General features: G+C 44.2%; 1 protein-coding gene across 5 annotated transcripts in view; it reads left to right on the plus strand.

Moving 5' to 3' along the window:
- The first annotated feature begins 1,015 nt into the window (after positions 1 to 1,015).
- LOC134354365 (ICOS ligand-like) overlaps positions 1,016 to 21,969 on the plus strand; it is a 64,437-nt gene continuing 43,483 nt past the window's right edge. For 4 of the 5 annotated variants that reach the window (XM_063063322.1, XM_063063323.1, XM_063063319.1 and 1 more), the window contains exons 1-2: positions 1,603 to 1,724; positions 1,925 to 2,015. In XM_063063322.1, the coding sequence (XP_062919392.1) occupies positions 1,987 to 2,015 (29 nt within the window). In that variant the 5' untranslated portion in view covers positions 1,603 to 1,724; positions 1,925 to 1,986. Of the gene's footprint in view, positions 1,110 to 1,602; positions 1,725 to 1,924; positions 2,016 to 21,969 lie in introns of those variants that run through there. The other variant, XM_063063320.1, reaches the window with a different exon arrangement.

Genomic DNA, 21,969 nt, shown 5'->3' on the forward strand with positions numbered 1-21,969 from the left:
AATTCTGCAGTCGCGAGGCAGAATCTGAGAAGATCATGCCTCTTTTTGGCTGCCCCTCCCAGCCTCATCTGCAAACTTACTAATTATCCACTCAGCTTCCACCAGTACACCTGCTCGTTAATGCAAATATCTAATCAGCCAATCATGTGGCAGCAACTCAATGCATAAAACACACAGACATGGTCAAGAGGTTCAGTTGTTGCTCAGACCAAACATTAAAATGAGGAAGAACTTTAGTCCAAGTGACTTTGACCGTGGGTGGAATGATTGGTGGTGCCAGATGAGGTGGTTTGAGTATTTCTGAAATCCCGGGATCTCCTGGGATTTACATACACCGCAGTCTGTAGAATTTACAGTTTGTGGGGAAAAACAGAAAGGGAAATCCAGTGAACAGCAGTTCTGTGGGCAAGAATGCTTTGTTAATGAGAGCACGTGTGAACACATGACCAAGTGGTTAAGGCATTGGACTAGCGATCTGAAGGTCGTGAGCTCGAGCCTCAGCCGAGGTAATGTGTTGTGTCCTTGAGCAAGGCACTTAATCACACATTGCTCTGCGACGACACTGGTGCCAAGCTGTATGGGTCCTAATGCCCTTCCCTTGGACAACATCGGTGTCGTGGAGAGGGGAGACTTGCAGCATGGGCAACTGCCGGTCTTCCGTAAAAACCTTGCCCAGGCCTGCGCCCTGGAGAGTGAAGACTTTCTAGGCGCAGATCCATGGTCTCGCAAGACTAACGGATGCCTTAATAATAATAATAATGAGAACAGTCAGATAGGAATAATCAGACGGGTTCAAGCTGACAGGAAGGCGACAGCAACTCAAAAAAAAACCCAGACGTTACAAGAGTGCTGTGCAGAAGAGCATCTCTGAATGCACAGCACTTCAGAACTTGCAGTGGATGGGCTCCAGCTGCAGAAGACCACGAACGTGCCTTCAGTGGCCACAGGAGGTTCGTAATAAAGTGGCCCTTCAGTGTCTCTCCCACATTTACAGGGACATTGTTTGACAAAGTCCTGTGTAGCTCCCAGATTTCCAATCACAAAAACAACCCTCCACCAGCCCAACTTAGTTCAGTTTGCCAACTTGTCTTGGATCCCTGGGCTGTCAGGTAAGTGATGAATCCAAGACGCGAAACACAGGGAGAGAGGGCGACAGTCTTTATGAACTAGTACACTCGCTTCTGCTAACGCTGCGCTCCCAGTTCCCAATACCACTCCAAATTTTCGTTCTCCACCTTGTGTGGCAGAGATACCCAGAGCCCAGAAAAACTTGTCCGTTGCAAGCAATGAATTAAAAAAAAATTGTTTTATACATTTTCATTTTGACGTTGTCGAAAGTAGATTTTACGCTTAACTGCTTGGTTTGATCTAAGTCTAGCGAGTTTGAAGGGTAGCTGAAACGAGACCTCTCCGTGCCAGTTCTCCTCTCCCACTCTGTTCTTTTTGAAAGGTGAATCCTCTGACACGCCATCCAGGGGTTTGCCCGTCCTGCGGTATTTTGTATTCTTACCCGGAAGACAGGTGAGATATTATCTCTCATTATCATCCAGTTTTAAATGTCACGCTGTTGGCATTTTCCTCCACCTCCTCCTCCTCCTCACGTGGCGCCTTTCCCCCCCCGGGAAGACAGGCGCGCATTTGGCTCGGTGGACCCGCGGCGGGGAGTTGGCCGTTGCAGCCGAGCGAGCGGCCGCAGGAAAAGAAGAAATGAAAAAAAATCCGAAGTACGTGTCAGAAGTTTTGCGGCCGTGCCTGTATTTCTTACAGTGTTCCGCCTGAAGAAAGTTTTGAAAATTTCTCAATACTTTCGATTGGCAATTTCACTCCAGGAGGATCAGTTTCGGTCGTCAGACCCAAGAGTGCAACTAACGATCCAAGTACAAAGATATAAACATATAATCCTTTTCTTTTCCATCTGATTCAGAAGTCTAACTTAAAAATAATCGTGATTCTGCACTGAAATCGTACTGGACGTCGTCCGCGCCGATGGATCCGGGGGTCAGGCGAGCAGTAAGGTATGTATGCACGGTCTGATCTGCTGTGAGTATTGGCTACGGACGGGAATTTTAAATCCCCGCGGTTTACCCGAAGGCTAAAGTAAAACGGAGAGGGAGGTGAGTGAAGAGAAACATTTCCGAGTTCGTTGCATGGCCCGACTGCACGGGAGCCGGGGTCTCAACGCAAAGGTGGACGACGACCGGCTGGTTGGAGTCCCCGCTGACACCAGGGCTGGTAGCGCGGAACCTCCTTCGTTCACCTAGAATGGTCAGCGTCCTTTGCTCAGGGACCTTGAAGCATTCAATTGCACAAGGGACAAGCCGCGGAGAGGGAACTGTACCTGGTTGTACAGCGCTCCACTGCGAGCCGCTAAACCCTCAGAAGCATCACCTGTACACTTTGTACAAAGGCTGCTTATATTTTCAGTGTGTGAACGTCTTTAACATTTCCTCGCTTTTAATTTACAATTTATTGGTTGATCAGCTGAGTCGTTTATCTGGTACTATGCGATATTGATGAGGCAGAACTGTCCCGATAGAGAGATTGTAGAGGTTGTGGGGACAAGTGATTCCCTTCTTCTGAACCCATTGTTTTCTTGGCTATGTGTCAGCCATTCCTTGAAATTTTGCACTTGGGTTGGTAATTTTATAGAAAGACATCTGGGTGGCAAGGTAGTGTAGTGGTTAGCATGACTCTTTACTCTCAGCAACATGCTGCTGTCTGTAAGGAGTTTGTTAGTTCTCCCTGTGACCGTAAGAAGTTTGTTCCTTCTCCCTGTGATGGGGTGGGTTTTCTCTGGTTTCCTCCCACAGTCCAAAGACCTACCAGCTGGTAAGCTAATTGGTCATTGTAAATTGTCCCATGATTTGGCTAGGCAATTGCTGGCCGTATTCCACCCTGTATCTCTAAATTTAAAAATCTGCAAAGATTTGCTTGAGTTGAACACAGGTATCAACAGAATGCATAGTTCAGTTGTGGATGAGTGTCTGAGAATATTTACCTTGAGACAAAACTATGAAGTGCTGTTTAAAAAGCCAATAAGTTCAGTAATGTTTGGTAAGGACCGAAGTTGGTCTTTAGGTGGTCTGGTTTCTTGTAACTCAGACACACAGACGTGTGGTTGAATATTTACCTCTTGAAATGACTGAGCAAGGGATGAGATATCAGCCCAGCCTGCAATGCCAATACCTCAAGCTAACGATGAGAATTTTTGATGAAGTCGCAGAGAGGATGATGCTGAGGTGGTATACATGATTCTCAAGCTGCTCAAATACAGCAAAAAGAAAGGGAGACCAGAATCCAGGAACATGTGCAACATGAACCTCAAGGTACGCCAAAATGAGTCTAAATGCGTGAATAGGTAGTGGAAATGGGATTGTTCTCTTTGGACTAGAGGCAAAGAGATCTTATTTAAAACCACAGAGGGTATAGATAGAGAAGTAAGGAAGAAATTGGCAGCAATATTGAAAATCAGTGGGACATGGAATGAGAGTGAATAGAAAAGGACCAAAACTTGCATAAGGAGAAGCCTTCATCACACAGTGAATGTCTAGGGTCTTGGGAGAACTGCACAGGAGATGGACTGTGTTTTCAAATGGGAGCTGAATAATGTCTGGAAGGACTGAATCTGGAAAGTTATAGGGAGAGAGTTGGGGAACAAATGAGATTGCTTCCACAAAGAACCAGCCTCGACTCGGTGTCTTGTGCTGTAACCATTCTATAATTGTGTGAGGAAATAAAAGGCAAATGGATAGAAAGGTCATAAGGAAATAGAGCTGAAGGAGACCGTCTAGCTTTTTGAGTCTGCTCTGCAATTAATTAAAAACATGGCTGATCCTCCATCTCAGCACCATTTTCCTGCATGACGCCCATATCCCTTCAATCCCTTAATGTACAGAAATTTATCCACCTCCGTTTGGAATGAACTCAGTGACTGAGCTCCCACAGCCTCCTGAGCGAGCAAACTTCAAAGATTCACCAATCTCAACGTGAAGAGGTTCTTCCTCATCTCAGTCCGAAGTGGTCCACCCTTTTCAGTTTATACTCAGTGGACACTTTTATTAGCTACCTCTTCAACCTGATAAAGTGGCCACAGGGTGTATGTTCATGGTCTTCTGCTGCTGTAGCCCACCCACTTCGAGGGTTAATGGGTTGTGCTATCAGAGGTGGTCTTATGCACATCACTATTGTAACATGTCACCTTCCTATCAGCTTGAACCAGTCTGGCCATTCTCTTCTGACCTCTCTCATTAATAAGGCACTTTCATCTGCAGAACTGCCACTCACTGGACGCTGTTTTGTTTTTTTTTTGTACTCTATCCTCTGAGTCTAGAGACAGTTGTGCATGAAAGTCCTCGGAGATCAGCAGTTTCTAAGATACTCAAACCACCCCGGTCTGGTGCCAACAACTATTCCACAGTCAAAGTCACTTAGATCAAATTTCTTCCCCATTCTGATGTTTGGTCTGGGTAACAACTGAACCTCTTGACCAGGTCTGCGTGCTTTTTATGCACTGAGTTGCATGAACGAGTAGGTGTACAGATATACCTAACAAAGTGTATGTTAAGTGGTTGAAATTCCCTTTTGCTGACTGATCTGTCAATAAGTTTGTCAAACAGTAACATAGAATGCATTTACATTTCCAATATGACACAACATGTATCAGATAGAGGAAAGGCCCTGAGGCAGTTATGTTGTGCGGTGAGTTGTTTTGGCCTGCAACTTTAGTGGAATGGGACCAAATTCAGTTGTTAAGTACAAAAGGGAAATGACTGATATTGAAAAATGGAGAAAACTCCAGAATTCTCAGGAAAGGTCGGGAGACTAATTGCACTCAATTCTCATTGTTTGAAGCATTAGCACAAAGAGTTCAGGAATGAAATGTCATTTTCAAAAATTAACCCAAGTAGTGTGCTGATTGGGACTGGAAGTCAAATAAGCTAAATTGTAAACTTAGACAAACAAAACAAGGCCTGTCTGAGATTAATAAGGGAAAGGGTGGTTGAGGGTCATGTCAGTTTTGTAGGCAAGGTGGTGGGTAGAGAGACAAACAGTCAGCCATGGAACAATGCTGAAGTTACAAAAATCAATGATGTTAGTTAGGAAGGAAGCGGACAGTACTGAGAATGTACAATGGGATGAGGCTGCTGCACAGGATCGAAGTAAGTTGCAGAAACTTGTAAAATTAGTCAGCTTCATCATGAGTACCAGCCTTGATAGTATCCAAAACATCAAAAAGGGGTTAACCTATGAGGAGAGATTGGGTCGCCTGGGACTATACTCTCTGGAGTTCAGAAGAATGAGAGGGGATCTTATAGAAACATACAAAATTTTGGAAGGGATAGATAAGATAGAAGAAGAAGAAGAATAGCCCTTAACTCGGCAGTGGAGTTATCGGGGCACCGTCTTTTTGACGGTATTTCTGTAGCAAGCTATTCTTGTTTTTACAAGGTCGAGTTGCTAGCTCGACACTCAACCCGACTTGGATTCGATCTCGGGAACCTTCGCTCCGGAGTCCGGTGCTGATTTTATTGCGCCACCAAACGGGACAAGATAGAAGTAGGAAAGCTGTTTCCATTGGTAGGTGAGACTAGAACTAGGGGACATTGCCTCAAGATTCAGGGGAGAAGATTTAGGACAGAGATGAGGTGAATCTGTGGAATTCTCTGCCCAGGGAAGCAGTTGAGGCTTCCTCACTAAATATATTTAAGAAACAGCTATATAATTTTTTTTACGTAGTAAGGGAATTAAAGGTTATGGGGAAAAGGCAGGTAGATGGAGCTGAGTTAATGGACAGATCAGCCATGATCTTATTGAATGGCAGGGCAGGCTGGATGGGCCGGATGGCCTACTCCCGCTCATACTTCTTATGTTCTTATTATCTTCAAGGAATGGTGCCTCAGGAAGGCAGCATCCATCATTAAGGACTCCCACCACCCAGGACATGCCCTCTGCTCATTGTTACCATCAGGAAGGAGGTACAGAAGCCTGAAGGCACACTCAGTGATTCAGGAACAGCTTTTTCCCCTCTGCCATCCGATTTCTGAATGGCCAATGAACCCGTGAACACTACCTCACTTTTTTTATTTGTGTATGCACTATCCATTTTAACTTAACTATTTAATATATGTACAAACATTGTGCAGTAATTCAGTTTTTTTTCTTGTATTTATGTATTACATTGCACACAAAGAGAGCAAGTTTCACAATGTATGCTGGTGATATTAAACCTGATTCTAATTCTGAAAGATAAAGACCAGCCAAAACCAAATTGGGATTCCCAAATCACTTGAGTGATGGTGTTAGGAAGGGCCATTTCTCGGACGCTGACTCTGGGTAGTCCTGGGTAGTCAGTGTGTCCAATCACTCCTTTGCTAAAGAAACAGCTACTTTTCATTTCCAGTCTTTTTCGTTTATAATTCAGGATGCCAATATTTGAAGATTCCTCATTAGCTATTATTAAATTTTACTAATCTAAATATCTTGCTCATACTTCTGTTACATAATAAAGTTAAAAGTCAAGTTTAGATAAGTGCATGTATAGACAAGTATAATGAAGACCTTGCAGCAACATCACAGGAACATAGCATCAGAAATGTAGCATTCTCAGGATAAGCATACATTAAACATAAAGTAATACAATTTTTTACAAAAAAAAACATAATTAGAACAAAAAAGACTTTTTCTTTAAAGTAAAAACAGAAGATTGTAGCTATATGAAAATTATTTATAACTCCAACAGAGAATTTAAATGCTTCCAGAACTGGTTTAATGTCACCAGCATGTGACATGAAATTTGTTGACTTTGCAATAGCAGTGTAATGCAATACATAATAATAGAGGAAAAAACTGAGTTATGGTAAGTGTGTTTATGTGTATATGTATATTAAACAGTTAAATTAAGTGAGTAGTGCAAAAATAGAAATAAAAAAGCAGGGAGGTCGAGTTCATGTCCATTCAGAAATTGGATGACAGGGGAAGAAGCTGTCCCTGAATCGTTGAATGTGTGTCTTCACACTTTCTGGTGGTAGCAAGGAGAACAAGGCGTGACCTGGGTGATAAGGGTCCTTAATGATGGATGCCATCTTTTTGAGGCATTGCTCCTTGAAGATCCTGGATACTACAGATACTCATGACAGAGCTGACTAAGCTTACAACTCTCTGCAGCTTACTTCGATCCTGTGCCCCCCCTCCATACCGGTTGGTGATGCAGCCAGTCAGAATGCTCTCCACAGTACATTTGTAGAAACCTTTTACTCTGAGAGAGGTTGGAATCTGGAATCCACATACAATAGATGAGATGAATAGCATTCAAAGGAAGAAAGGTGAATGTGAGAGAAATAATTGGACACATAGATCACTTGATTGGCTGAAGAGTTTGGAAGTCTTTCGTACTTTGACTTAGTTTGATGCCTGACTGATTAATTTCATAGAGGGGAGTCCACTCTAGTACCTCCTACCTGTCCTGCAAACAGCAGAATCTTACCAGTTGGGCTTGAAGAGTGTGGTTCTATAGCATAATTATTATGTAATATTTTGTCTCCCTTGACTACACAATTTCCATTAAAATGCATTTATAAGAATATGAGTTGGTTGCCAAATGCATAGTGATAAATTACAGGGGGTAGGGGAATACACCAAGGTGTCATGCACAGAAAAGGGAAAATGTTGAAGTACTCCGCAGGTCAGGCAGTTAACTAAACATAGGCTTGGAAGTTCCCTAGACTTTATGAGTCGGCACTGTATCAGGGAACACTCACCTATGACTCAGCACTGTGCCATGAAACAGTCACCCTACGACTCAGCACTGTGCGAGATAACACAGTCACTTGTGGTTAGGGTTTAAACATACAAGCATGGGAATTAGGAACAGTAGGCTACCTGGTCTCTTAGCTTGCTCTACATTCAGCGAGACCATAGCTGATCCAACCGTGACATCTCTGTGTTCCCATCGATCCATGGTGACCTATGTTTATCAAAATGTATTTAACTCTGACTTAAGAATATTTAAAGATTCCATGTCCAGCACTCTTCACAAACAAAAAAAAGTTTGATGTACTCATGACCAGTTCAGGGTGGTGTGGGTGGGTGGGGGGTGGAAATCACCAAATCTTTCTTAACCTAGCTGTAGATTCTCCCAAGAGAGGAAACATCTTCTCTGCATTCACTATCAAGATCAGTGATAATTACATGCCCTGCCTGTCCAATCTTACTTCAAAACAATTCCAGCCACAATGTGCTAAATACTCTCTGAATTTCTTCTAACGTTTACATCTTTAAGTAGGGAAAGTAGCGCTGAAAATTCTCATCTGGATGTGCTCTCGCCAGCATCCTGATTAACTGGAGCGTAACCTCCCTATTCAAATGTTCAGCTCCTCTCCCAATAAGCAGAGCACTCTGTTAGTCTGCCTAATTGCTGGCTGTATCTATCCAACAGCCTTTTGTGAATCAGACCCTTTCACACACTCTGCATCTCAGAGCTCTGCAGTTTCTCACTGTTTACATAGCCCAGTCAAACATGAAAACCAAAACTTTTCAAAGTTCAAAGTACATTTATTATCAAAGTATTCCTCTTCTTACAGGCGGCCAAAAAACAAACTCTAAAGGAACCCATTAAAAAAAAATCAAAACATCCCATGTGCAGAGAGAGAGATATAAACAAATTGTGCAAACAATAAAAGTAAGCCGAAAGCATTCAGAGCTGGAGTTTTACAAAGGATGTGAAGCCAGGCATCACTGCAGTTGGAGTAGGCCACGTCCCAATTCATCATAGGGCCAAGGGAATGTCACGGGACCGCAAATGCAAAGCCAGACATCACTGTAGTCAGAGTAGACCGCAGCCTCAGTTCATCATAGGGCTGAGGGAATGTGACAGGACCGCAGACGCAAGGTTCCACAGGGTAGACTTATTCAGAAAGTCAGAAGGCATGGGATCCAGGGAGGTTTGGCCAGGTGGATTCAGAATTGGCTTGCCTGCAGAAAGCTGGGGGTCATGGTGGAGGGAGTGCATTCAGATTGGAGGATTGTGACTAGTGGTGTCCCACAAGGATCTGTTATGGGACCTCTACTTTTCGTGATTTTTATTAACGACCTGGATGTGGGGTTGGAAGGGTGGGTTGGCAAGTTTGCAGATGACACAAAGGTTGGTGATAGTGTAGAGGATTGTCAAAGATTGCAGAGAGACATTGATAGGATGCAGAAGTGGGCTGTGAAGTGGCAGATGGAGTTCAACCCGGAGAAGTGTGAGGTGGTACACTTTGGAAGGACAAACTCCAAGGCAGAGTACAAAGTAAATGGCAGGATACTTGGTAGTGTGGAGGAGCAGAGGGATCTGGGGGTACATGTCCACAGATCCCTGAAAGTTGCCTCACAGGTGGATAGGGTAGTTAAGAAAGCTTATGGGGTTTTAGCTTTCATAAGTCGAGGGATAGAGTTTAAGAGTCGTGATGTAATGATGCAGCTCTATAAAACTCTGGTTAGGCCACACTTGGAGTACTGTGTCCAGTTCTGGTTGCCTCACTATAGGAAGGATGAGGAAGCATTGGAAAGGGTACAGAGGAGATTTACCAGGATGCTGCCTGGTTTAGAGAGTATGCATTATGATCAGAGATTAAGGGAGCTAGGGCTTTACTCTTTGGCGAGAAGGAGGATGAGAGGAGACATGATAGAGGTGTACAAGATAATAAGAGGAATAGATAGAGTGGATAGCCAGCACCTCTTCCCCAGGGCACCACTGCTCAATACAAGAGGACATGGCTTTAAGGTAAGGGGTGGGAAGTTAAAGGGGGATACTAGAGGAAGGTTCTTTACTCAGAGAGTGGTCGGTGCGTGGAATGCACTGCCTGAGTCCGTGGTGGAGGCAGATACACTAGTGAAGTTTAAGAGACTACTAGACAGGTATATGGAGGAATTTAAGGTGGAGGCTTGTATGGGAGGGTTGGAGGGTCGGCACAACATTGTGGGCCGAAGGGCCTGTACTGTGCTGTACTATTCTATGTTCTATATTCTAAAGCCAGGCGTCACTGTAGTCAGAGTAGGCCGCAGCCTCAGTTCCGCGCAGAGCTGAGTAAGCTTCGCCGAGCAGCGGGCAGAACGAGACAGAAACGGCCCATCCCAACACCCTGACCTTTTCAACCCAGCCCAGTGCTTAAATTGTCCCAATATCGGGCCGTTCTTCACCCTTGGACAGCCCTGGGGCCTGGACCTCCCCCACCACAATTCAGCCCAAACCCAACCTTTCAAATTCGGCCAGGTGCTTCAGACACTGGGACTTTCCTTGCTCCTGCCTCCCCTCCGTAGATGCTGCCTGCTTTGCTGAGTTCCTCCAACATTTTGCATTTGCTGCTCAACAGACATCCCACCTCTCCTGGAAATTCTGGGAGCCTCCCGCATATTGATAGCGACTCCCTGATGACCGGAAATTATATACAATATCCCGGAAATTGATTTTTTTGAGAGCGAGAGGGATCTGGAGCGCGTGAGCAGGAGTGCAGGAGCGGGAGAAGGAGAGGGAGAGTGAGAGGGAGCATCCTGATTGGTCTCTCTTCTGTGCTAAGTAGACGTATCAGTTTTCTCTGTGGGCGGGCTTTACAGTCAACCTCAAAATAATGACAGTGTTGCTCGCTGCACTGTTTGCAACAGTGACTTTTCTATTGCCCATGGTGAGTTAAAATGTAAAAGACATTTTGAGGTGAGTTTAACAGGTGTCATTCGTTCATTAGCAGAGCTAACGTTATTTAAACTAGCTGGCTAGCTGCTGAGGAGCTATTGATGTCTTACATGATGAGGCCAAACTCCCTGTAGACTTGCTTAAAGTTGTAATAGAATAAACATAATAATATAATATAATATAAGTACATATTTTGATGTCATATTTTCTGCATATACCCAGCTTGGTTTACAGATTAGACAAAATCACTAAGCAAAGTATTACATACACCCTTGGAGGTCGACTGGTGTGGTGGGGATGTGGGGTTGCGGGGGGCGGGGGTGCTACCTCCCTGAAATGAGTTTTTGCAGGTTGGGATGTCTGGCTCAAGGTTTCCAGCATCTGTAGAATCTTTTGTGTCTGTGAAAACCAACCTTCCCTTCATCGACTCTGTCTGCATTTCACGCCTTATCGGGAAAGCAGCAAACATAATCAAAGTCCCCTCCCACCCTAGACATTCTCTCTTCTCCTGTCTTCCATCAGGCAGAAGATACAAAAGCCTGAAAGCACGTATGACAAAACAGTTTCTAATCTGCTGTAATCAGACTATTGAACCTACCATTTGTATGATAAAGATGAACTCCTTGTCTCTTATTCTACCTCATGATGGTCCTTGTACTCTGCCTACACTGCGTGTCCTCTGTATCTGTGCGACTATATTCTGCACTGTTTCTTTTCATTTTGTACTGCTTCAATATACTTACGATTGAACAATCAGTATCTCAGTATATGTGGTAATAATCAACCGATTCCCAATTAGTATGATTTTTAAATACTTATTTTTAATTTTATCGAGATACCATGCAGTATAGGCTGTTTTGGCCCTTCCAGCCATGCTGCCCAGCAATCCCCTGTTTTAATCCTATCCTAATCATGGGACAATTTACAATGACCAATTAGCCCATCAACCGGAATGTCCTTGGACTGTGGGAGGAAAATCCGCAAGGTCACGGGGAGAACACACAAACTCCTTAGAGGCAGTGACGGGAGTTGAACTCGGGTCACCTACACAGTGAAGTGTTGTGCTAACCACTATGCTTTAATGACAAAAATAGACCATAGAAGAGGGTCTTGGCATTCAAAAAACTTGTCAGGTGGAACCATACGTGGGGATTAAACCTGTTTTTGGATCAATCAACCGATGTGCTGAAGGACCTTATAACTCCAAACTTCAAAGGCACGATGCTGATACACCCTTCCCTAAAATCTTCAGCCAAAAATACCCAACATCACTAACATGAATGCAATCTAGGAAGGCAGGGGAATTCTTAAGTGAATGGGAAGAGACGGAGGAGGAAAAAAATTGTTTGGGACAGGGAACTAGTTTCTTTTTCCACTCCTAGTGACCATTAGAAAATCCCCCTTTAATTAGTGACATTTTCTATTTTTCACCAAGTGCAATTTTTTAACTTGGGAAATTCCCTCGGACTCTTTAGTGAAAATAAATCCTACTTTCTTTCTTGCTAGATTTGTGTCAACAAATGTATTATTAGAGTCTCAGGCAATTTTTCCATAACTTTACACTTTTCCATCACTTTTGCTCAGTGTGCTCACCAATATCTATCCTCCCGCCACTGGGTGGCGCAATGGCATAGTGGATAGTGCTGCTGCCAGGCAGCTCCAGTGACTGGGGTTTTAATCGTGGCCTCTGTCAGTGTGGAGTTTGCACGTTCTATCCATCATTCATGGGTTTCCTCCTACTTGTGAACAGAAGTGCTGGATGGTTAATTGGCTGCAGTAAATTTCCCATAGGCGTGGGTTAATGGCAAAACAAAAATTGAAAAGGGAGTTGATGCGAGAGAGAAAAAGTTGGAATAATACAAAGGAATAAAAAGAGTTTTGCTGGGACTAAGGGGATTTCCCTCTACTGGCAGCTATTGTAGACACAATGGGCTGAATGGCCTCCATCTGTGAAAGCAAAACATAAATTCCATGTTAATTTGTCTATTTGGTTTTGAGCATTTTGACCTGGTCTCATTTTTAATTTTCTTTGCTTTAAGAAGAATAACACTTGTCTATTGGCAACTCCCAACTTACAGATAAGGATGTAGGAAATAGGAGCAGGGCTGGACCATTTGGCCCCTGTAACCTGCTACTTCACTCAGGTTTTAGCCTCACCTCTTTTCTAAGTTGTCCTGGTTATCTTTATTCCGTGAAAGTCTGAAAGTTTAAGTTGGCATCAGAATCAAGTTTAATATCACTGGCGTATTGTGGTGAAATTTGTTGTTTTGCAGCAGCAGGACACCGCAATTCAGAGTAATAAAGCTATAAACCACAATAAGAAATAAATATAAATAAATTAGTAGTGCAAAAAGAAAGGGAAAAGTTACCAAGGAAATGTTCATTGGTTTATTGTCCATCAGAAATCTGTTGGTGGAGGGGAAACAGCTGCTCCTGTAATGTTGAGAGCACTGTTGAATATACAAAAGATTCATCCTCCACATCCCTCTGAGAAGTCCAAAAGTTCATAATTTGCCAAAGGGAAAACTACCTTCTCATGTCAGTCTCATGTCACCTCCACGGGAATTATATTTTCTCTTAAATTTCACGAAGACTGTATGTGATAGCCCAGATATTGTCTCACCATTGATCTGACCAACTGTACGAAAACTTTTCCTTTTGTATTCCAATAATGACTACCATCTACCTTGCTGAAGCTAGATGATAACACTCAGACACCTCCTCATTCCTACTCCTCAAGGAGAACCTCACTCCACACCATCAGAAAACTGTCTCCGACACCATCACTGACCTCATCTAGACGGGAAAACTCCCAACCACTGCCAACAAGCTTATAGTTCCCTTACCCCGCACTCCTCACTTGTACCTCCTACCCAGATCCACAGACTGGACTGTCCGGTTCCTGCTGTACTGAACTCGTGACCTCATATCTCAATTCCATTCTACACCCCTCCCCCTTAATACAGTCCCTTCTCACCTACATCATTCAGGCATCTTCCCACATCCTTCTCAGTCTTGAAGAAGGGTCTCAGCTGGAAACATCGACTGTTTATTCTTCTCCATAGATGCTGCCTGACCTGCTGAGATCCTCCAGCATTTTGTCTGTGTTACCAACCTATTTGTTTCTATAACCGTTTGCTGTATCTGTCTGTGTTTTTCATAAAAGGACATATATATCTCTTTGAGCACGTTTAATAGTTTCACACAGATTAATTGATATTCCGTTTTCCTGATTGTCCTATCAAAGTAGATTGTTTCTTCTGTGCGGACTCCAACGCTGTCTTAAGACAGCGCCTAGATGAAACCTTTGGCATCCTGTGAATGTTCAGAAGGGAGGATTACAAGAACTCCTCTTGGTGTTGGAGGATTCAGTGTCACTCTTTGGCACTTGTGCACCAAGGGCTGACTTGGCCCAAAATGTTGACCGTCTCATCCCCATCAGAGCTGCTGCCTGACCTGCTGAGTCCCCCCAAGCATCTTGAGATGTTGATAGAGTCTTGTGTTTCAGGTTGAAAGATATAGTCGACCTATAAAAGATCTCCACAGCCTGCCCAAGACGTAATGGGAGAAACTACTCAGCAGATCAGGGGCATTTGTAAAGAGGGAAACATTTTGGATCAATGGTCATTGAGAAAGGGAAGGAATCACCGGTACAGGTTTCAGACAAGACCGGCAGGGAAAGGGTGGAAGTGTGGAATCAAAATCAGGTTAATTATCACCGACGTATGTTGTGAAATGTGCTGGTTTGTGGCAGCAGTACAAAGCAACACATAAAAAATGATAATTTGCAATATTAAATGCAAATTAACAAATTAAATTAAATAAATAGTGTGTTCATGGGCTGGTTCATTGTCCGTTTTGGAATCTGATGGAGGAGGGGAAGAAGCGGGACCTAAGACATTGAGTGTGCGTGTCTTCAGGCTCCTGTACCTCCTCCCTGATGGAAGCAATGAGAAGAATTCTCTGTGAGTTTGGAAAGCAAGAGATATAGTAGATGACAATGAAAGTAAATGGGAGTGAGACTGAGACAAGCAAAGAAACAAAAAGTGGGTCCAGAGGCTCTGTGGTCAAGCAGCACTGGTGGGAGGAATTGTAAATGCTTTGGGTTGACGTCTGATAGCCTATAGTAGTTGACGATGTTTAGGAATTACAGAAACTGATCAAAGGGGTCTTTCCATTCCAGCTGTCTTGTTATCAGCTGGGTGTGCAAGCTGAGGGAGGGTAAGTTGGTTTACTACTGACACTGGTACCGAGGCACAGAACAAAAGTTGCACAAGTTCAGTACAACAGTGCATTTTGGTAGTATTGGGTTAAACAATAACAGAGTGCAGAATAGTTCACACAAAATACTGGAGGTCAGGTTGTAGCTAAGGAGAGGAATAAGCATTTACATTTTGGGCCGAGATTCTGATAAAGTTCTTCCAGCATTTTCTGTGTTAGTCTGGATTTTTTTTTAGATTTTTTTAGATTATGAGGACACGCAGCCCTCTTTTATTGTCATTTAGTAATGCATGCTTTAAGAAATGATACAATATTCCTCTGGTGTGATATCGCAGAAACACAGGACAGGCCAAGACTGAAAAACTGACAAAAACCACATAATTATAACATACAGTCACAACAGTGCAAGCAATACCGTAACTTGATGAAGAGACCGTGAGCACGGTAAGAAGTTCAAAGTCTCTTGAAAGTTCCACATCTCATGCAGACGAGAGAAGGAAGAAAACTCTCCCTGCCATACCCGACCACAGTCTGACTCTGAGTCGTCTGAAAACTTCGAGCTCCGACCAGCCCTCTGACACCGAGCACCGAGCACCATCTCCGCCGAACGCCTTGACCCCAGCCCCGGTCGCCAGCAGCAGGTGAAGCCGGGGATTTTGCGGCCTTCCCTCCGGAGATTCTGGATCACACAGTAGCAGCGGCAGCGAACCGGGCATTTCAGAAATTTCTCCAGATGTTCCTCCGTGCTTCTCACGGCTGTCTCCATCAAATCAGAATTGTGCACGGCCCCTATTTAACAGATATGATATCATTTCACCGGAGAGGCTACGTGCGCTGTGTCGCGCCGCCACCTTCTCCTCCCTCATCTACAGAATCTCTTGTGTGGCGGGGTGCAGGATTAAATGTTACAGTTACAGAGAAAGTGCAGTGAGGGTAGACAGTCTGGTGTGAGCCTGTCCTGGAGCTATGATTGCTAGACCTGTAAGCAGACTTAAAAGAAGAAAGGTTAGTGGTGTAGGGCAGGAGTTCCCGACCTTTTTTATACCATAGACCCATACCATGGAGCAAGGGGTCCATGGATTCCAAGCTGGAAACCCCTGGTGTAGAAAGTTGTCAAGGGTTACAGCAAGATGTTGATAGGATTTAGAGCTGGGCTGAGAAGTGGCAGATGGATTTCAACATGCGGTAGTATGAAGTAATTCAGAAGTAGAAGGTTAAATTTGAAGGCAATACAGGGTTAATGGAAGGACTTTTAGCAGTGTGCAGGAACAGAGGGATCTTGGGCTGCATGCCCACAGATCCCTCAGAGTTGCAGTGCAAGTTGATAGGATGGTTAAGAAGGTGCGGGGTATGTTAGCTTTCATTGGTCAGGGGACTGAGTTCAAGAGTGGTGAGATAATATAGCAACTCTTTAAAAAAAACTCTGGTTAGAACCTCAGCTGAGGCAGCGTGTTGTGTCCTTGAGCAAGGCACTTAACCACACATTGCTCTGCGACGATACCGGTGCCAAGCTGTATTGGCCATAGTGCCCTTCCCTTGGACAACATTGGTGGCGTGGAGAGGGGAGACTTGCAGCATGGGCAACTGCTGGTCTTCCATACAACCTTGCCCAGGCCTGTGCCCTGGAAACCTTCCAAGGCGCAAATCCATGGTCTCACGAGACTAATGGATGCCTATGAATGAGGTTGAATGAGATAGGACTTTTCTCTCTGGTGCAAAGGAGGATCTAAGCTGACTTGATAGAGGTGTAAAAGGCATATAGATTGAGAGAACAAACAGAATTTTCCCCCAGGGTTAATATAAGAGGGCATAATTTTAAGGTGAGAAAACAATAGGGGGGATATCAGAGGTAAGTTTTCTTCACAGAGACTGGTGGATGCATGGAATATGCAGCCAGAGGTGGTTGTAGAGGCAAGAATATTCGGGACTTTTAAGAATCTCTTAGATAGACATGTGGATGATAGAAAAATGGAGGGTTATGTAGGAAGGAAGGGTTAGATTGATTTTAGAATAGGTTACAAGGTTGGCACAACATCATGGGCTGAAGGACTGCAGTCTGCTGTAATAATCTATGTTCTTAAATTTATCAGTTATTCCACTGTGATGAGGTTGGCCTTGGCTAGAATCAACTCTTGCCTCAGCAAGGTAGTGAGGCCCACTGTAATTTGCCTACCGCAGTTGCAATCTCACTGGCTCTCCTCACAGCCTTGGATCACCTGGACAACAGCAATACTTACCACAGGCTGCCGGTTATTGATTATAGCTCAGCATTCAACACAATCATCCCCTCAGTTCTAATCACTGGGTCCAAAACCTGGTCCTCTGTGCCTCCCTCTGCAACTGGATCCTTGACTTCCTCACCGAGAGACCACAGCCTGTGCGAATCCAAAGTAGCATCTCCTCCTCGCTGAGAATAGAGACTTGCGCACGTTAAGAACATGTACTTAGCCCAATGCTCTACACTCTCTACACCCACAACAGCGGACAGGCACAGCTCAAGTGCCATCTGTAAATCTGCTGGTGACACAACTATTGTTGGCAGAGTTTCAGACGGTGACGAGGTGACATACAAGAGTGAGGTAGATCAGCTGGTTGACCAGCGTCATGGCAACAACCTTGCAAAATGTCAGTAGGGCAAGGAATTGATTGTGGACTTCAGGAAGGGGAAGTAGGGGGAACACCAGCCTTTACTGAGGGATCAGCAATGGAAAATGTGAGCAGTTTCAAGTTCCTCAGTGATAATATCTCTGAAGGTCTATCCTGGGTAGAACAAAGAAGGCATGATGGCAGCTGTATTTTATTGGGAGTTTGAGGACATTTGGTATGACACCAAAGGCCCTTGCAAATTTCTACAGGCGTACCATGGAGAGCTTTCTATCTGCACAGGATCAGAAAAAGCTGCAGAAAGTTGTAAACCCAGCCAGCTCTATCATGGACGCTAACCTCCCTAGCTTCGAGGATATCTTCAATAGACAATACCTCAAGAAGGCTGTTAAGGACCTCTGTCACCAGGACATGCCCTCTTCTCATTGCTAGCACCAGGGAGAAGATGCAGGAGCCTAAAGACACACAGTCGATGTTTCAGGAACAGGTTCTTCTCCTCCCACTCTCCCGCAAAGTATCGCTGCCGCAAAACAACATATTTCACAACATACTGTATGCCAATGACATTAAATGCAATTCTGATAGAAATTCTCAGAGACATAGGAATTACATGGAAAAGATTAGAATGACGATAAGAGAAGAGTGGATCTGCAGGGAGTTGTTTGCAATGAGTCACCACACTCCCACGGTCCTGGTGGGGACATTGGCCAGAGGTGTTCAATCAGCAACATAAGGAAGGGTGTACAAGCTTTGAGATAAAACCCAAGAGAGTGTACTGAATTGGTGTAAACCTGCAGGGAGTTTGGGCAGTGGGGAAGAAACCACAGTAGCATGCAGCAAAGGTGGTCACCAGAACCTACGTTGTGGTCAAAGACAGATCACCAGCCCCTGAACATTTGGGTGATAAGTTTGGGAAGGTGGGCAGGTGCCAGGGTGTGGGCAAGGACTGGCCTGGGGTGATCAGAAAATCATTATGTGGTGAGTGGGCATCAGGAAGCCTGGCACTGTGGGAGAGAATCAAGTTGGCCTGGCATTGTGCTTTAGGATGATGTGAGAGTGGGAGGCAAGCAGCCATCTGCTGGGGATATAGGAAGACAGTGGGCAGGGCCTGGTGATGTAAATGAGGAGTTTGGGCAGAATCAGGTTTGTGGTGGCAAGACCAATTCTATCTTCGACACTCATGATTCGAACAAACTCAAAGCTATTCAAAAGCAAATAATTAATATTTTTTAAAATAAGAGACAATTAAGTACAGTACTGTGAGAAGTCTTAGGCACATATATACGGCTAGGGTGCCTAAGACTTTTGCTCAGTACTGTATTCATCAATGTGGAGAGGAGAGCAAGTTTGTGTATTTGGCAGGGGCAAAGGATGTTGGGAATGGTGAGGGTGGAGCATTGTGGGACAGATGTGGGACAGTCGAGAAGGAGTGCCAGGGGCCGGTGGTCGGGGGAGGTGTCACAACCAGCCCTGAGACACCAGGCCAAGTCATTTGATTCCAAACAATCGTTCATTGATCATTACAGAATGTCTCCCTTCCCCTTTTCCCAACCATGAGTCCCCTCTCCCTGCCTCCTTCCCATTCTCAGTCCACAATAGAGACCCCCGTCAGAATCGGGTTTATCATCACTCACATATGTCATGAAATTAATTTTGATTTTGTCGCAGCAGTACAGTGCAATACATAAAATTACTACAGTACTGTGCAAAAATCTTAGGCATCCTTACTATATAGATGTGCCCAAGACCTTTGCACAGTGCTATAGATTTAAACTAACTCAATTTTAATACATGAATATTTGCTCAAACTTCCTGCACTACTATTTTTACCCATTGAAATCGTGGCCCGTTACACTTGGACCAGGTCAGTCTGGGAGATTCCCCAACGGAAGGGGCAGAAGACCTGGATGTCTGAACAGACATGCTGGCTTTGTGGAAGATATGGCCCAGGAACATGGCGATCCGATTTGTGGATCAAGGGAAGAGAATAAAAGTGAGCTATGAAGTGGTCGGGACTTGCTTGGGCTGTATGTTGGATGCTGTGGCTTGAGGTTGTGGTGAAGGCAGTGAAAAAGTTTCCAGAAGGTGAAGTCATCTTTCAGTTCCGTTGAAAGACCATTAACTATCTCACTCCTGACGTGTCCAGGCATGTGGCTGCAGTTTTTTTCTCTATTTTGCAATCAATGTTTGTCAATGCTTGCTGCTTTCACATAATAGCAAGTGCACTTTTAATTTTGAAAGCCTCATGGCATCATAATATTCTGTTCCTTGCTGCATCGCCATGGAAATGCTTTCATTACAAATTCTTACCGACAGATTACCCACTTTGAAGAAAGACTTCTGGTAAGTAAAATGGCCTGGCAAGAGGAGCTGGGTGGCAGATAAGGACGTATTTTATTTTTCTTCTGAGATACAGCACATGCCCTTCCATTCATGGGACCAATTAACCTAACCTGGATGTCTTTGGATTGTGGGATGAAATGGCAGTGCCATGTGCTCACGGGGACAACGTTCAGACAGCAGCCGGAATTGAACCCGGGTCACTGGCACTGCACATCAAAGTTGCTAGTGAACGCAGCAGGCCAGGTAGCATCTCTAGGAAGAGGTACAGTCGACGTTTCGGGCTAAGACCCTTCGTCAGGACACTGTAATGGCGTTATGCTAGCCGCTGTTCTACTGTGATTCTCCAAACTGCAAATGTATTAAGATGAGTAGGCGTCAGGAGTGGGATTCGAACCAATATCTCCTGTTGGAAGACCAGAACACCCATGTTTCTACAAAAGGAATTTCATTCCTTGCTTCTGGCACCTTAGACTGCTTTGCCACCCTAACCGCCCATTCTGGGCATCTTCTTATTAAAAGACGTTCCTGTCAAATGTTTAATGCTATTACATCTTCCGTGGAAATTTGATATAATTGCTGTGTCTGAATATAAACAGAACTTGTACTGTAGGATTGTGTGTGTGAATGATGCTAAAGTTGATGCGAGCAATAGGGGAAAAAGTCTGAGGAAAATGATTAATCTATGCTTGAAAGGGCATTGTTTTGTTAGGGTGAGATCCTGATTGGCTGTCTTCATTGAATTTTTATGAAGAGGAAATGCATTGATGAGGGCAGTGAGATGGATCTGCTATACTGGGAGTTCAGGAAGAATTTGACAAAGTTCCACACTACTGACAGGTTCAAATAGTTAACACCCATGGGATCCAACACAAGTTGTCGAATTGTGTACAAAATTGACTTGGTGATTGACTTTGCACATGTTTGGGCGGGCGGGGGTGATGTTCTTGTTGTCTTTTGTGCGGAGGTTGATGTTTTTGCTGCTGTTTGCACAATTTGTTTTGTTTTGCGTGGGGGTTGATGTTCTTGCTGACGTTTGCACAATTTGTTTTGTTTTGCGTGGGGGTTGATATTCTTGCTGACGTTTGCACAATTTGTTTTGTTTTGCGTGGGGGTTGATATTCTTGCTGACGTTTGCACAATTTGTTTTGTTTTGCGTGGGGGTTGATGTTCTTGCTGCTGTTTGCACTATTTGTTTTGTTTTGTGCGGAGGTTGATGTTTTTGCTGACGTTTGCCCATTTTGTTTTTTTTTGCACAGGGGGTTGATGTTCTTGTTGCCCTTTGTGCGATTTTTTTGCGCGGAGGGGTTGATGTTCTTGTTGCCATCTGACGATAAGGCAATAAGATTTAGGAGCAGGATTAGACTATTTGGGCCCATTCAGTCTGCTCCAGCATTTCATCACGGCTGATCCAATTATCCTCTCAGCCCCAATCTCCTGCCTTCTCCCCAAATCCCTTCATGTCCTGACCAATCAAGAATCTATCTGCCTCTGCCTTAAGTATACATGATTTTTTTTTAACAGAGGTTGATGTGCTTGATGCCATTTGTGCAATCTGATTTTTGCATGTTAGGGGAGGTTTGATGTTTCTTTTTGAATGGATTCCATGGTTCTCTTTGTTTTGTGGCTGTCGGTGGGAAGACAAATCTCAGGGTTGTATACAGCATACATACTTTGATAGTAAATGTACTTTGAATCTTTAGAAACAAAAGGTCATGGTAGAGGAGCACACACAAAATGCTGGAGGAACTCAGCAGGCCAGGCAGCATTTTGTGCGTGTTGCTCAGATTTCCAGCATCTGCAGATTCTCTCTTGTTGGTGATGGTAGAGGTTTGGTTTAGTGATTGGAAGCCTGTGACCAGTGGTGTGCACAGGGACCAGTGCTGGAAACCTTGCTGTTTTTAAGATGTAATTTAATCACCTGGATGCGAATTGTGGTGTCGTTGATACCAGAGCATGGTGTTAGGCCAGAGAATTATTGATCAGCAGCTCAGTAGGGCTAAGGCAGAGTTTAATTTGGAGGTTTAATTACTCTTTGCTTCCTGAAGTGCCTCACCTCACACTTGAATGGCAGGGTGCTGGCGAGTGTTGAGGAAAGAGGCACTTGGTTTGCAAACTCAAAGATGCCCAAAGGAGCA

Source organism: Mobula hypostoma, chromosome 11 (assembly GCF_963921235.1).
Source record: "Mobula hypostoma chromosome 11, sMobHyp1.1, whole genome shotgun sequence".
Taxonomy (NCBI): Eukaryota; Metazoa; Chordata; class Chondrichthyes; order Myliobatiformes; family Myliobatidae; genus Mobula; species Mobula hypostoma.